This window comes from Neodiprion virginianus, chromosome 6, assembly GCF_021901495.1.
Source record: "Neodiprion virginianus isolate iyNeoVirg1 chromosome 6, iyNeoVirg1.1, whole genome shotgun sequence".
Taxonomy (NCBI): Eukaryota; Metazoa; Arthropoda; class Insecta; order Hymenoptera; family Diprionidae; genus Neodiprion; species Neodiprion virginianus.
The window spans coordinates 5168214-5181937 of record NC_060882.1 but is presented as its reverse complement, the minus strand read 5'-3'; the positions used below and the strand labels follow the sequence as shown (position 1 = coordinate 5181937).

The 13724-nt window shown below is 47.1% G+C and overlaps 1 protein-coding gene across 5 annotated transcripts in view; it reads right to left on the bottom strand.

Annotated features, from left to right (window-relative positions):
• The window catches only part of LOC124307542 (transcriptional regulator ovo-like), a 65007-nt gene that overhangs the window by 1024 nt on the left and 50259 nt on the right, over positions 1-13724 (bottom strand). Inside the window, exons 1-7 of one of the 5 annotated variants that reach the window (XM_046769322.1) lie at positions 11973-12889; positions 2710-3645; positions 2045-2591; positions 1683-1966; positions 1342-1589; positions 484-621; positions 94-393 (exon numbers count right to left, since the gene is read on the bottom strand). In XM_046769322.1, the coding sequence (XP_046625278.1) occupies positions 94-393; positions 484-621; positions 1342-1589; positions 1683-1966; positions 2045-2591; positions 2710-3645; positions 11973-12129 (2610 nt within the window). In that variant the 5' untranslated portion in view covers positions 12130-12889. Of the gene's footprint in view, positions 1-93; positions 394-483; positions 622-1341; positions 1590-1682; positions 1967-2044; positions 2592-2709; positions 3646-11972; positions 12890-13724 lie in introns of those variants that run through there. The other 4 variants (XM_046769323.1, XM_046769319.1, XM_046769324.1 and 1 more) reach the window with 4 other exon arrangements.

Genomic DNA, 13724 nt, shown 5'->3' with positions numbered 1-13724 from the left:
ATTGTGAAGTCATACTGCAGGTTGAAGTCTCAGCCTTCCTTGCAACGAAATTATTGACCGTAACCCCTTAATCCTCGAGGACACCCAACTCACCTTAGTGCGGCGTTCTTTGTAGGCGTACTGATGCTGAACACCGTGGACCTTGAGACAGTGACTCTCTAGAGAACAACGCTGGGTAAAGCTCTTCTCGCAAAGATTGCACTTGTAAGGTCGGACGCCCGTGTGCGTTCTGGTGTGCCTTTTAAGGTCGAAGGTGTCGTTGAATCCCTTTCCGCAAAATGTGCAGAGGTAGCGTTTCACATCGCTGTGACATTTCATGTGGCGGTTAAGGAGTCTCTGAAGACTGAAGTTTTTGCTGCATACGCGGCAGGTGAATCTGTTTGGATCGTCGTCCTGAAGTAGATTGAGTAAATGATTATCAGTAACCGATGTTTTGGGGATCCGTTCGCGGGATTACAGCGAAATCCTCGACTATTGACTTACTTTGCCAGGTGCTGGGCGCGCGGTTTTTTCTTCTTCACGAGTCGCCGCCGCTTGCCGCTGACCTTCGACCGCTAATGGATTTTTAATACCGTGTCCACCGTTTACAAATTCAAGCTGTACATCGCCCGGAAGTCCCAACTGTAATCAAAAAATGCAGAGACATTTTTCTTAGCGGAATTTCAAAACCGAAATACGTGGCCCAGCGCGGTCGGTAAAGCACTCAAGATGATTGGCATTGCATATAGGTGATCCATCGTAAACAGGGTTCGAAGCGTGTATGAGATACTTTTTCACGAAATCAATATCAACCAACGTTTCCTACATTATCAAATTAGGAAACAGTTCATCGACTCGTGGCCGTACTAATTTCGATAACGGATACGAGCTGTAAAATCGTCATTACGCTAGCGTTAAAATGATCCTCATTATGAGGGTGTCCAATGTTTTTTGAAAAATCTCATCACGGTGTTATCGTATACCGACGAAATAAATCGGTAGAACATTACTACAGCACTTACGTTAGCATTCATCGATGTCGTTTGACCGTTCACGTCTTTAGCTACCAGGTGTTTGTACATGATATACCTACATAGTTCATATTGTTTAATTCTTTACGACAGATCATGGACACTACGTCTTAGCGAATCTGCCGTGCCCTATTATCAAAGATTAATAATACCTATACAGCTGGTACCCCAGAGTGTTCGCTGAGATAACTTCCGTATTTGGAAAACGGTCTTCAATTTTCTCCTGCCAAAAATTCAAACCGTACCAGGATACCTGGTGAGTTAACGTATCTTTTCGCGAATAGGGAATTTACTACGTATGCGTTTGCCTCTATCGATCCAGGGTGCTTACCCGCTGCTGAAGGACGTTGACGCGCTGTGGTAGCGGGGGATCTCCGACCGGGGAGGTATGTTTGGAATTGGAGATTGCGGAAGTTGCACTCACGCTGGCGGTGACACTGGCCGGGCTGGGTACCTGGCCATGGTCCATCATGGTGCTGGGCGATGACACGCTGGCCGAGGCGGTGTCGAGGGAGCAGCTAGCGGCTCCGGGGCTGGGCAGACTGCCACCGGCACTACTGGCCGAGTCGAGGTCAAGACCTGAAAGCATGACAAGTTCGTGCGACAAAACCGTACATGAGAACGAATACCGAAGGGCAAAGAATTTTTTTCATCGCGGGATCGGGCATTTACCACTTCCGGTGAAACTGAGACCAGGACTGAGAAGACTCTGATGATGGTGTTGATGGGGCGAGGACGAGGCACCCTGCTGTTGAAGTTGGACCTGAATCTGTAGCTGCTGAAGTTGGGGCTCGTTCGACTGTTGCTGGTTTATGTGGAGAGCCAGTTCTGGGCGTTCTTTGGGAAGAGGTTGATAGCTGGATTCGCCGGGAGGATAGTTGAGGGTGGATGGTATCTTCGAGGTGCCGTTGAAGTGCTGAGTCGTGGTGTAGTTCCTGCAATAAAACAGAGAATCGCTAAGTTTCTTGTCGTACGTTCGAATCTTGGCGTTACCGAATCCAGGTGTCGTCGGTTTCTCGGTGTTTTCCTCTTACCTGGAGGCGTCGAATCCTCTGGCGAGGGCGATACTGTGCTCCGGGAATGGATCAACGCTGGGCTCGACTGGGGTCGATATCTGCCCGTCCTGACCTATCGTGCTCCCGGAGGAGGGTGGCGAGTGAAGCGAGTCGTCCAGAAGGTCGTTGCCGCCCTCGTTGGCTGGCAACCTCGGCAAAAATAGGTCAGCCGCATCGCCCAGGCTCTCGAGGAGGGCCGTGTGATCCGACGGCGAAGGGAAGTTGCTCAGGGTCGCCGTGAAATGTAGGGGATCCACCACCGCTCCGGTCACTATGTCCACTACCATCCCCGTCTCGTTAACGTCGTAGGGGCCGTACTGCCCGGACAAAAGGTCACCGGGCTGAATCTTGTACGCCGAGAAGTCCTCCTCCTCTTTCAAGGTCAGTCCGTACGAGGCGCAGACGTTCTGGAGCAACGAGTACTGTTTTCCCTCTTGCGCACCGTACTGGTTTTGTCCACCGAGGTCCTGCTGACCGGTGTCGCACTCCATTCCCACCGCTGGCGATGGTGTGAGGTAGTTGTTTCCTGAAATCGTCACGAAATGAATCATGAAGCATACAACGGGCTACGCGAGTCTCGAGAAGTGGGATGATCGGCACATGTCTCATCGCATTCGCGCGGACCACAAGTCTTTTATACGTACCTTGTGTATTTCCGGCACTGCCATTGTACTGGTTGGCAAAATTGGCGAGGTTGTTGCCGCCCTTGAGGGATTCGTAAAACGGCGGCAAGGATCCGGTCGGCGGTGAGCTGGGTCCGTAATTACCGCGACCCCCGTTTCCTCCTGGATTCATTCCGCCGCCCCCGGCTCCGCCGCCGACTCCTCCGCCAACGCCACCACCACCCCCCAAGGAGGATCCGCCGCCTCCGCCGCCCCCGCCACCGCCGCCCGAGAAGCTTACGCTGCCACCCGATGATCCGCCCCCGGAGGAGCCGGAGTTTTGGCCACTCGAGCCGCCGCTTCCGGTACCGGAAGAATTCCTCCCGTGACCGGCGGCCACGTGAACAACCTGCACGACCTGACTGGTGTTCGACAAACGCATCGCCAAAAGCGGCCGTGCGATCGAGTTCCCGATCCAGCTGGCTTTCGCTCCGTCTCTGCCGCGCTCTTCCTCGACCTCGCCCTTCCTCTTCGGCACCGCGTAGTCTATCGGCTGTTCTTGTTCCGGTTCCCGTGTCCTCGGCACCTCGAGATTTGTCTCTTCACGTCGCGGTGTTTGCGCCTGGGGCGGGACCCTCCGAATCACAGAGACTCTAGTCGGCGGCTCGACGCGCGGTGTTTTCGGGGGTGTCTGAGCCGGTGGAAGTGTGATTTTTTCGGCAGTTGGTAGCTGCTCGGTGGGAGCAATCGGAGGGCTGCTGTACTCCTTGCGTTCGGCTCGTGTGAGCACGTGGCCCCGGCTTCCGTATGGCACATCGCCGCCGAGTATGCTGGAGATGAACCGTCGCGGAAGGGTGTTCGTCGGCGTCGACGGTCTTCCCGACGCAGGCGGCGGCGGTGGAGGAGGAGACCCAACCGGACTCGTGCTGCGCAGCGATTCTGGAGTAGTTGCTCGGTCCTCCTCCGACCTGTCGCGATCTGAAACATAGATAAGAGACCCGGTTCAGCATACACCTTCGTTTCAATATTACATCGCTCCCTCCCTCTCCCCACCACTCTCTCCATCACTATCTCTCTTCATGTCAGAGCGTCGGTTTGAGCGGGGACGTCGACGTCGCTGCCGCGCGCGACGGTTTCTCGTGGGTAAAACTCCGTTTCTCCGTGCAGATAGGCTGACGGATGAATTCAATTTCAATTTCAATTCTAATTACAATTTCAGAACACTTTGCCAACTTTCCATCACGGTTTAAGCATGAGTGCAGATGTATACCTGTATCATGCAGAATGACGTGCAAACTGAAACCCGCGAAACAGAAATACCGGAATATAGTAGATACAGGCGTGATACGCAAATCGCTGTATGTGTGCGCTGCGCACTTATTCATGAATTCGTTTCCTCCTCGAACCCGACACTTGATTTATTTATTTATTTATTTATTTATACCTTTCTTTTTTCTATTTTTCTCTTATCTCGCCTCTGTCTCTCGGCTATGACCAGCTCGTAACTGACCCCCGGATCAACTCGAGAAGGTCGCTATCCAACGCCCATCTGACCGTGCCTTATACCTGTATTGTTTTTTGGCGCGTCGGAAACGGGTTCAGCGTATTTCTCCTCTTCCTTTTTTTCATCTCACTCTCCCTCTCTTACCTAACGTTTCATCTGCAGTATGCTAAACCGTTGCATCGTGACGCGATTCCGGGTATAATTTAGCCAAGATTAAGTCGTCGTCCCGGAGAACATGCTAATTTACATCATATAATTCGGTTTGATGCCGAGTATTTTTGATTTTTATTTATTTTTTCTTACTTCCATACACACACCTATACGTATATGCAATAACGACGCGTTGCCGAGATTCTTGAACTCTCGGAACGCTGGACTGTACGTACATATATTTCGAAGCTGTATTAATCGGTTGACCTTTACGACGGCTCAGCCGCACAGTTGACTGTTGTATTACACATATATAATATTTGATGCGTCCGATAAAGTGATTAATTTTCAACGAAACAGCTTAAATTTTCCCACAATTCAAAGAATAAAGAAATTGAAATTTAAAAAATCGATTACTTATTCTTGCCTGCAAATTACCACCTGTTCTCCAAACGCACTGCATATGCAACCGTACGCCGCAGCATCGCCCAAAAGGAGTCGCGAACGAGACTGTGCAGCGGGTACCGGTCAGACCGGTAGGAGAAAAAAAAAATAAAAATACTCACATATAGGTATAAGGTGTATGTATGTGGGGGAAAAAACTGGGAACGAGTCGCGTCTCGCCGGCTTAATTCTCTTGACTTTGACAGCGAAATATAAGTATATCGATTTTATCGAATGCGGGACGAGGACGTCAGCGTTCGAGCGTAAATCGGGCGACCGTGAACCATGCGCACGACTCCGCGTCTGCAGACCGGTACATAAGTTACTTTATATATTCCTTTTCATTTCGCAATTCGTGTATATATAATTGTTGGACATTTTTGTCCGCAACCTCGTTCGCCCCAGTAACGAAAATCGAATCTGTAGAGCGGAAGAGCTGGACAGGGAATTGTTACGGATGTAGGTAGATACATAGTAGCAGGTAAGTGCGAGAACGATGAATTGAAAAAATTTGAGGACGTAAAATTGTACAGTTTTATTTAGTGGTCCGTTCGCATTGCGTAACAGGGCCTTGCGTCACGTGCATTCTAACGCCGAGCGTTACAAGAGGATCGAAAATGGCTGTCCGGCCGGGACTAAGCGTAAACTGGAAATCATTGAGCAACCTTCGAAAGCATTATAGGTACACACATAACGCGTGGACGTGGTTATGGAGAAGAAACGGTGAGGATACGCCGAGGACGAGGCATCGTCGCCGTGTGGCACCACCAAAATCCTTAGGCACACACGGTGCAAAGCAAAGCGCCGTCGTCCGTGCTATAAACGTAATGTATTGAACGTAAACGCCGTGACTCGTGATCGGGATGCTAATGTCTGCGCCGTGGGCAGAAGGATATACGTGCGAGAGGTGAGAAGAGAGGGGAAAAACGTTAGGCGAAGAGAACACGCTCGGAGATAGAGGCATGGAATGGACGTGAAAAAACGCGCTAACATCGCTCACCGTTCGCCCGCCATTGCCTGCCGAGTCAAGTGTTGTATCTACGTACGTTGTGCATGGGTGTAAGTAAACGTACGTGAAATATATACGCATTTAAGATCTGGTATAATTTTGTAGCTGGGCTTGCGTTGCGAGCAAGTGTGCGTGACATAATCCTGTACGTGCAGGTACACGCTGTAAAAGATTGTCGAGGAGGAAACCATTCGGTCCAAAGTGTTAGATCTTATAACGGCCAAGTGTGAGATCACTCGCGAGCAAGAGGGATACGAAATCGGATAAATCGGATAAAACGGATAAAGACCCGGAGGCTACGCGTGTGAGCAAAACTCGGCAATATCCGAGACTTGAATGCCCGGATAGAGAATCGTGTCTCGTTAACGGTTTGCCATTAGCGTATCCGTTTTAATTTTAGCCACATACCCCCCTACTCGGGTTCTAATCTTAACAGGCATAAAACTCGAACGCGAATCACTTCAGGTTACGCATCATCGTATGCATTATCCACCAATCGCCGTTCTCGTCGGGCGCTATGGGCATGCACAATATGTATGTATACGTACCTATGTACCTACATATATCGTGTGTACGGTTAAAACACAGGGAAAATTCAGGTCAATGCCAGCACCGCTTTACCATTTCGCCTGCGCGCTCCGTTGTGTTATATTATAACGGGTAGAACGAGTCAATTCGGTAACTGCTATCCGTCGCATTTGTTCGCTACGTTAATATAGATGTGTTAAAAAATGTTCAGGTATCCGATTGCGACGCTGTTTAAATTCCTCCGCTCTACGCATTATACAATAAAAGTAATCACACACAAATACTCGACTTGTAGGTATACGAGTGTCGAGCACATGGGAAAGGTTTGATGTCTTCGGAGCAAGTTTATAATAACATACGCCTCTATAATAATACAGCTATTATAACATCGGGCCGATAAAATGTATACGGCATAACAGCGCATGGGTATAATATGTAGATCGTCGCTAAGAGGGTATAATCGTTTTAAAATTCTCCTATCCGCGATCACGGATCCGTGTATTCGATGTATTCCGCACGCGTCTGTGTAGGCATGTGCGGATTGCAGGCCGCAACCATGCGTATGTGTAATACGTATACCCATGAAGGCATGGTTATACCCGCGTAAACTCGGCGCGGTGACAGTCGTTGCGCCATTCCGCGTTAGGAACAGGCTCAATGTCAGGTAAAACGCGTTCGCCTAACGGCGACCTCTCCTCTCCTCTCCACTTGTGGTTCTACGGCCATCATCCTCCTCCTCCTCCTCCTCCTCCTCTCGTCCCTTGGGCCACCTGTCTTCGGCGCTTCAGGTATGTACGCTTATGTATGATCGACGGCGCCCGGGTCGCACACTCAAATTATAACACAGGCAGACCTATACGTGCGAGGATATTTGGTCCTAGGTATGCGTGTACGCGTGTATGTGTACACAGAGACGATTCACGTGCAGTTTTCAGAGCGCCGCGTTGTTCGTCGACCGACCGAAAGTGAAATCTGGATGTGCGCCGGTAATCGACCACACGATCAATTACGTCAGGTCACCTAGGGACTGTCTGTCTGACTGACTGAATTACTGAATGACTCTCTCCGCATGTATGCTGTACTTTACCCTACCCAGGGTTATTTGTACATGCCTGCATACATTTATTCGTTTTGTTGTGTATTTGAATTGATAAAGTCGATAGAGGAAACCGAGATATTTCAATACTGCACGTCTGTCGATATGCAATTGTAAGTTTCTTTTTCTTTATTTATTTATTTTTTTTTTTCATTTCCGTTCCAATTCTCGTTGTACCAATGATCGAGGTTTAGGTATACAGGGAAAAGAGACAAACGTATGTCTAGGAGTTTGAAAAATAAAGAAGAAGAAAAGAAACAGCTGGACCACGATGTGCAGCGTGTTTCCATTACATCTCATTGTAAACCGAAAATATCACGTATTGGGTCCAAAACTGGGCGTCATCAGAGAATTGCGTCCGATTCGGTACCGCAGTTCACTATATCCATAACCGGCTGTAATATGCGAATCAGTTTCTCCATAAGAATATAAGAGGCATAAAAAAAAAAAAAAGAAATAAAAAAATTCAACATTCGATTATATACGATATCGATACCTGCCCCTGTATTTATAATCAAGGTAAGCGATTTTTTAATTGCAACGACTCGACTATGTTTAAGTAACTATATAAACAAATCCACAACGTATAAGCAATTACGCGGGTTTACTGTGCGCGTAGCATTAGCAATACAGCTAAGTGCAGGTGTATTGTACACAAGTATATTATTTTGCAAGCCAAATATTACACAGAGACACGCCTATATATGTATGTACCACGATATTCGCGTCCTCGCGACCTTGTACGGCCATATATATATATATATATATATATACATACGCATATGCATACGTGTACATTAACATCGGTACCTGTACATACACACATACACACATGGTACAGGAGAGCGCGTAAGAACAGTAGAGCGAGACCCACTTTTATAGCGGTATCGTGAGTGAGGTTTTTCTCTCTCGTTGTGCTGCAGGTGTAGTATGCGCGGGTACGTATCCGTACATACATGCATCCTTGCAGTTACCTACGTAACGTACGTATTATTGAAAAAATGACGAAAGGAGAAACAATAAGCTACGAAAGGAAAGGAGGAAAGAAAAAAATCAAAAAAAAAAAAAGAAGAATTAATACTAAAAATACAGATAACGCGAAAGGAATGTAAAACAACATAGGTGGTATATACCTATGCATGTATGTATGCATGTACCAACGGCTGTTGATCGCGGTTCTTATTACGCGCTCCCTGGTTCAACGGCTCTGATCGTCAATCGGCCCCTCGTCTCGTGCGGAGCACAATAAACAGGCATATAATGTACCTGCCCGATTGCACCGCACACACAAGGCTTGCGGTGATATTAACCTGCTGTGCATGACCCTCTGTTATATACCGTATATACACGGTGCAGCATGCCGCTGTATTTTACCGTCAGTGATTTAGAGATCTTTCAGTCTTACGGGAATATGCATATCGCACGTACGTTCGTACCACGCTGAGGCTACAAGTGCGGAAAGTTAAACCTCGACTTTATTCAACAATCATCAAGTTATTTGTATTGAATATATTTAATTCTGGATGTGCAACAGATTCCTGCCTATTTCGGGTACTTACTATATACTTCTAAGGCTCTCGAATCGATATCTGTTATGTGCTTATAATATGTCCATATAAACCTTCCCTGTATGTACATATATATATGTATACCAAACTTTTAACACGCGCATATTTCTTACGTTATTTACGATCAAGTGATTAATATTTGCTATATAAATCGTTGAAACGAGCAGCTATTATATATGTATACGAGTGGGTTTCGTAATCCGTACGTATGTAAAGTACCTGGGAAATGGGCTTGACGGGATTATGTGTTTTTAAAAATTGCTTTCATAAATTTGCATCAACTTCTTTGCCTCAACCTTTTTCGTCATTATTTATCACTTTTCTCGACTTTGTACCAAGCGGTGGTACGAGGCGTATACATGCATGCATAGGTATACATCTAAATACTCGTAACGGACGATAACTCGCGCGTACATGATGATATGTAATTTTTAATATAACGGCATATGCGTTGCAGTGACGATTGATCATCGGCTGCCCGGCAAGCGTCGTTCGAAAGCTTTTTTTAATGATTTGGTACAATTCACGACGATCGCGAGAATAACAATTTCATAATATATTGGAACGATATCGACGAGAGTTTAACAGCTGCATACATTAGTAAACTAGTATCTACATTCGGAACGATTCGAAATATAGTTTTGCGATCTGAATAAAAAAATTCTGTTTAATTATTTTAGCTGTGAAAAATATACAGATATCTATAAATTATGAATAATGTATAATTTTCGCTATGTATATAACTTGTGTGCACAGAGAATTTTGTACGCTGGTTTTTCATATCACAAATAGTTACCGGAACGGAAAACTCTTGGATAAAAACCAAATCGAAACGATTTACTTTTTACAATTACTATACGAATAGTAATACGGCATAGTCTAGATATTAAAATTACATATGTAACAATGAAAATTAAATATTACGAAAATTTAATGTGCATACATACACATATATATATATATATATATATATATATATTCAATATTCATCTACTACAAACATGCAATACGATTGCAAAAATAAAACCCCGAGTTGACCTGTCGCAATAATTTCTACGCATACATATGTATAACGGAAGAATAATTGAAAGAGAAATTCATCCGACCTGCCGATGAATCGCGAAACGGGTAATTGCACAATCGTGAAATTTTTCATATTTCTACGTACGACACGATCGACGGTGCGACCGGCATCTTAGACTTCGCAATCGTCCAGATTCCGCATAGAATTATCGCGGCCCTGGCCCCGGTAGATGACCGCGATGACGACCTCGCGGAGAATCCGCACGGTCGGGCCTCAAGGTATACGCGGGTATTTTATCAGTCCGCCCGACGACGACACGGCGTAGAATAAAACCGTTCGTCGCGTTCCAGCCCGGCGCTCGCGTAATTTCGCTACTGTAAGCCGTTGCACAGGTGCCTCGACGCGATACCTACCCTGTTATAAACACGCATCCGCATCGTTCTCGCGCAGTGCTTTTGTGGGTGTCTAATCCGTCCGGTAGCCGTCCCTTCCACCGCACGCAGGCCTCGGCGTTTATACACATATACGCGCAGTGCTGTACGGGGCCCGTTCAGTCGTGGGCCCTGAGACCGGGCCCGTAAGAACTGGTCCCGAGCCCCCCACCCACCCCCGGCCACCGGTCCGCTCACCACTCTATAATATTATACCTGACCGTGAGGAGGACGGAGAGGCAATTACACGAGGTGAAGAAGTATTGTCTCCGAGCCGCGATACGCGGAGCGGCTGTGCGGCGACTTTACAGCGCGAAAAGATCGCAGACTTTTCGTCGATTCGATTTCGTTGCTACCAGCAATCAACGCGACGACGTGATTCTCGATATTTACTCGAAATCAAGACAGCCGGATAATGTACGACTCGTTGACGCGTTACGGATTCGATTCCGATTCGCATTGCTGGTACGGCAGGTACCTGCGACGAATGGTAAACGGAAACTGGCGTTTCGGACAAATTTTCACGGTTCGATTGCACGTTTCGCGGATTCTTCGGCCGGGGAACTCGGCGAGTCACCGAGTCGAGTCGGCCGAATATGGTCAATATATGTGCCGGCTGGCTGGTTCGTGACTCGACGGTTGTCGTTTCCCAGGCATCGAGGTCTCCGCGGTTGGATCGCATACCTCGGCGACGTGTTGCCGTTGCAGGAGAGCCTGCCCTCTTCTCGATACCGAGGAACCGCCGGCGTTTGCGGCCGAGCACGACGAGTCGCGAGATTCGTTACAAATACTCGACGGGTTTGCGAGGATTTTGAACGCCGTTACTTCTCATCTTACAGGAATATGCTGCCGTGCGAATAGACGCAACTATCTCTTACACCCCGATAATAATCAGCTTGAAAAATAAAACAGCTTGACTGCACCTTTCGATCGCTACGCGTTAACGAGTGGAGAAAAGAAAGAGCGACGATCTGCTCGGCGGTAAGGGGAAGAAAATTTTCGTATTTCGAGGCGAAGATCGAGGCGCGGCAGAGCTTCAGGACGATCTTCCCCCGTTTCGAGAAACCAGTTTTAGGATTATAATGCGTCCCGAGAGTATACCAGCGGCTTCTCCGGTAGGTGTCCATCGGCTGCCGCCTACTCACAATACCGTTGCATCAGCAGCAGCAGCAGCAGCAACGCCGGCTATCCCACCGTTATTTTTCGGTCTACTTTTTTTCGACTTTCGCGAATCGGATCCCGGATTCCGGAAAGCAGTTAAAGGCGTCCGCGAATCCTGGACGATTCAGGCGTCGTTAAGCTCGCAGGATTCCGGGTCCTTGTGGCCTTTGGCACTTGACCTTGACTCCTGATACACCTGCGGATCTCAGGTGGTTGCACCTGCAAACCGGGCGCGCAATTTCTCGAAACTGGTTCGCGACGCGGTTCGATTAAACGTACACCTAGACGTCGTTGAATTTTCGCTCCTGAGCTTTCACCGTTGCGCGTATAATGCACAAGCCAAGCTTTGTCGACTTATTTAGGCATAGGTGTAGCAATACGCATACTCACATTGGTGCTTGTTGACGATCAAACTGAGAGGTTCCGATCCCCCCAAAGGACTCTCCTTACCGGAGGATGGTGGTGGACTCTTGCTGAGATGTTGAGTCTCGAGTAGTCTGAGCTGCTGCTGGTGCAGCCGATTTTTTATCAAAAATATCTTCGGCATTTTGTACCGAATTCACGCTCTACCACGTCACTGTTTACAGCAACGATGAACGAGTTTTAGATGCGTTTCAAATTCCCGACACTTCACTGTGCGTTGATGACACCATTTGAACCGAGCTCACTGTCGGTCAGGTGTTTTTGAGTGTGTGTGTTTCGTAAAAAGTATCGTCGAGAGTATCGCGCTTGATTTGCGGTTGCACCCGAGATAAAGATAAAAGAGAAAGTACACCGAGTACTTGCACTTCGCGGGGTATAAATTTTAATATCGGCCGACCGTGTGTGGGAATGTTTTAAGTTCAAGGACGAGAACGTTGATACGGTTGAGCGTATCTTCGGCTAATTATATACCGCTTAACAACCGGTTATCTAACGATTTTTAACAGCTACTACCTTCAACGTTCTTTCACTTCGGTCCCGCGCACTGCTTGTTATTATACGATTATGTATCGCATTGATTATGTTACACTTTCGACCCGCTACCAATGATCGCGTATTCGATCAAGAGGGGTTCCATTCATCCCAGTTGCCAGTTTCCTGTCTCAACGATTCTTACATTTATCTACAATTGTTTTTTCATCCTCTTCATACACGGCACATCTTTAATTTTAACGCGTCGTCGATTAACATACACGGCTTTAAGACAATCCAAAAAAAATCAAATCACCGATAAAGTTTATTTACAGTTCAGCATTGATTGGCTATTTTTTTTACCGTCGAAAAACACAAGCGATACACGTACGGAGAACGAAGGTGAGAAAAAAATAAAAAAATAAAAAAAAAATAAATAAATAAATAAATAAACGAAGAAAAAAAATTTTCCTAAAAACAAAAGTCTACATACGTACGTGTACGGGAATAGAAAAATCGAATACACATGCAACAGGTGGAGTATAATAAATTTTGTCACACTTCGCACGTTTATGCACGTAGAAATATTATGTCCAGAACGATGAACGAGAAAAAAAAGTAATTAAAAAAAAGCAACGCAAAGCAAAGGGTATTATCGGCGCAGCTTTTATTTGTTTTCTTCTTCTCGTTGTTATTATTATTGTTATTATTATTATTACGTATGACGTTTATTTTTATTTTCCTCGGTTAACCGTTAACAGTACCAACAAAACTCGGACCGACGCTCTCTGCGACTGAAATCTCGCGAGCGACTGAGACGTCCAAGAGTTCTTGGACGGGACCCCCTGAGAGTCCGCCGGCCGTGAATTCCCCCACCATCGTTAACTGCGGCCGACGCCGACGGCGCTGCATTTGGGTCCTTCTTTTGCCGTTCGGAATGGCCGCTCGACGGTGGGGGGAGAGAGAGAGAGAGAGAGAGATAGAGAGGGAGGAGAGGGAGAAAGAGGAAGAGGGAAACGCACGGAGGGAAGACGACGCATGCGCGTAACGGGCAAGGTTGCGTGCGGCGAACCTCCGCCTCCTCCTCGAACCTCACGGCATTACACTCGGATACCGCACACACGACTTGTGCGGATGGATGGATGGATGGATGGATGGATGGATGGATGTGTGTGCGTTAACCGGTCGTCGTGACGAGTCTCTCCTTCACCTATAATGCACACGTTACCCACATACGCGTGCATCGAT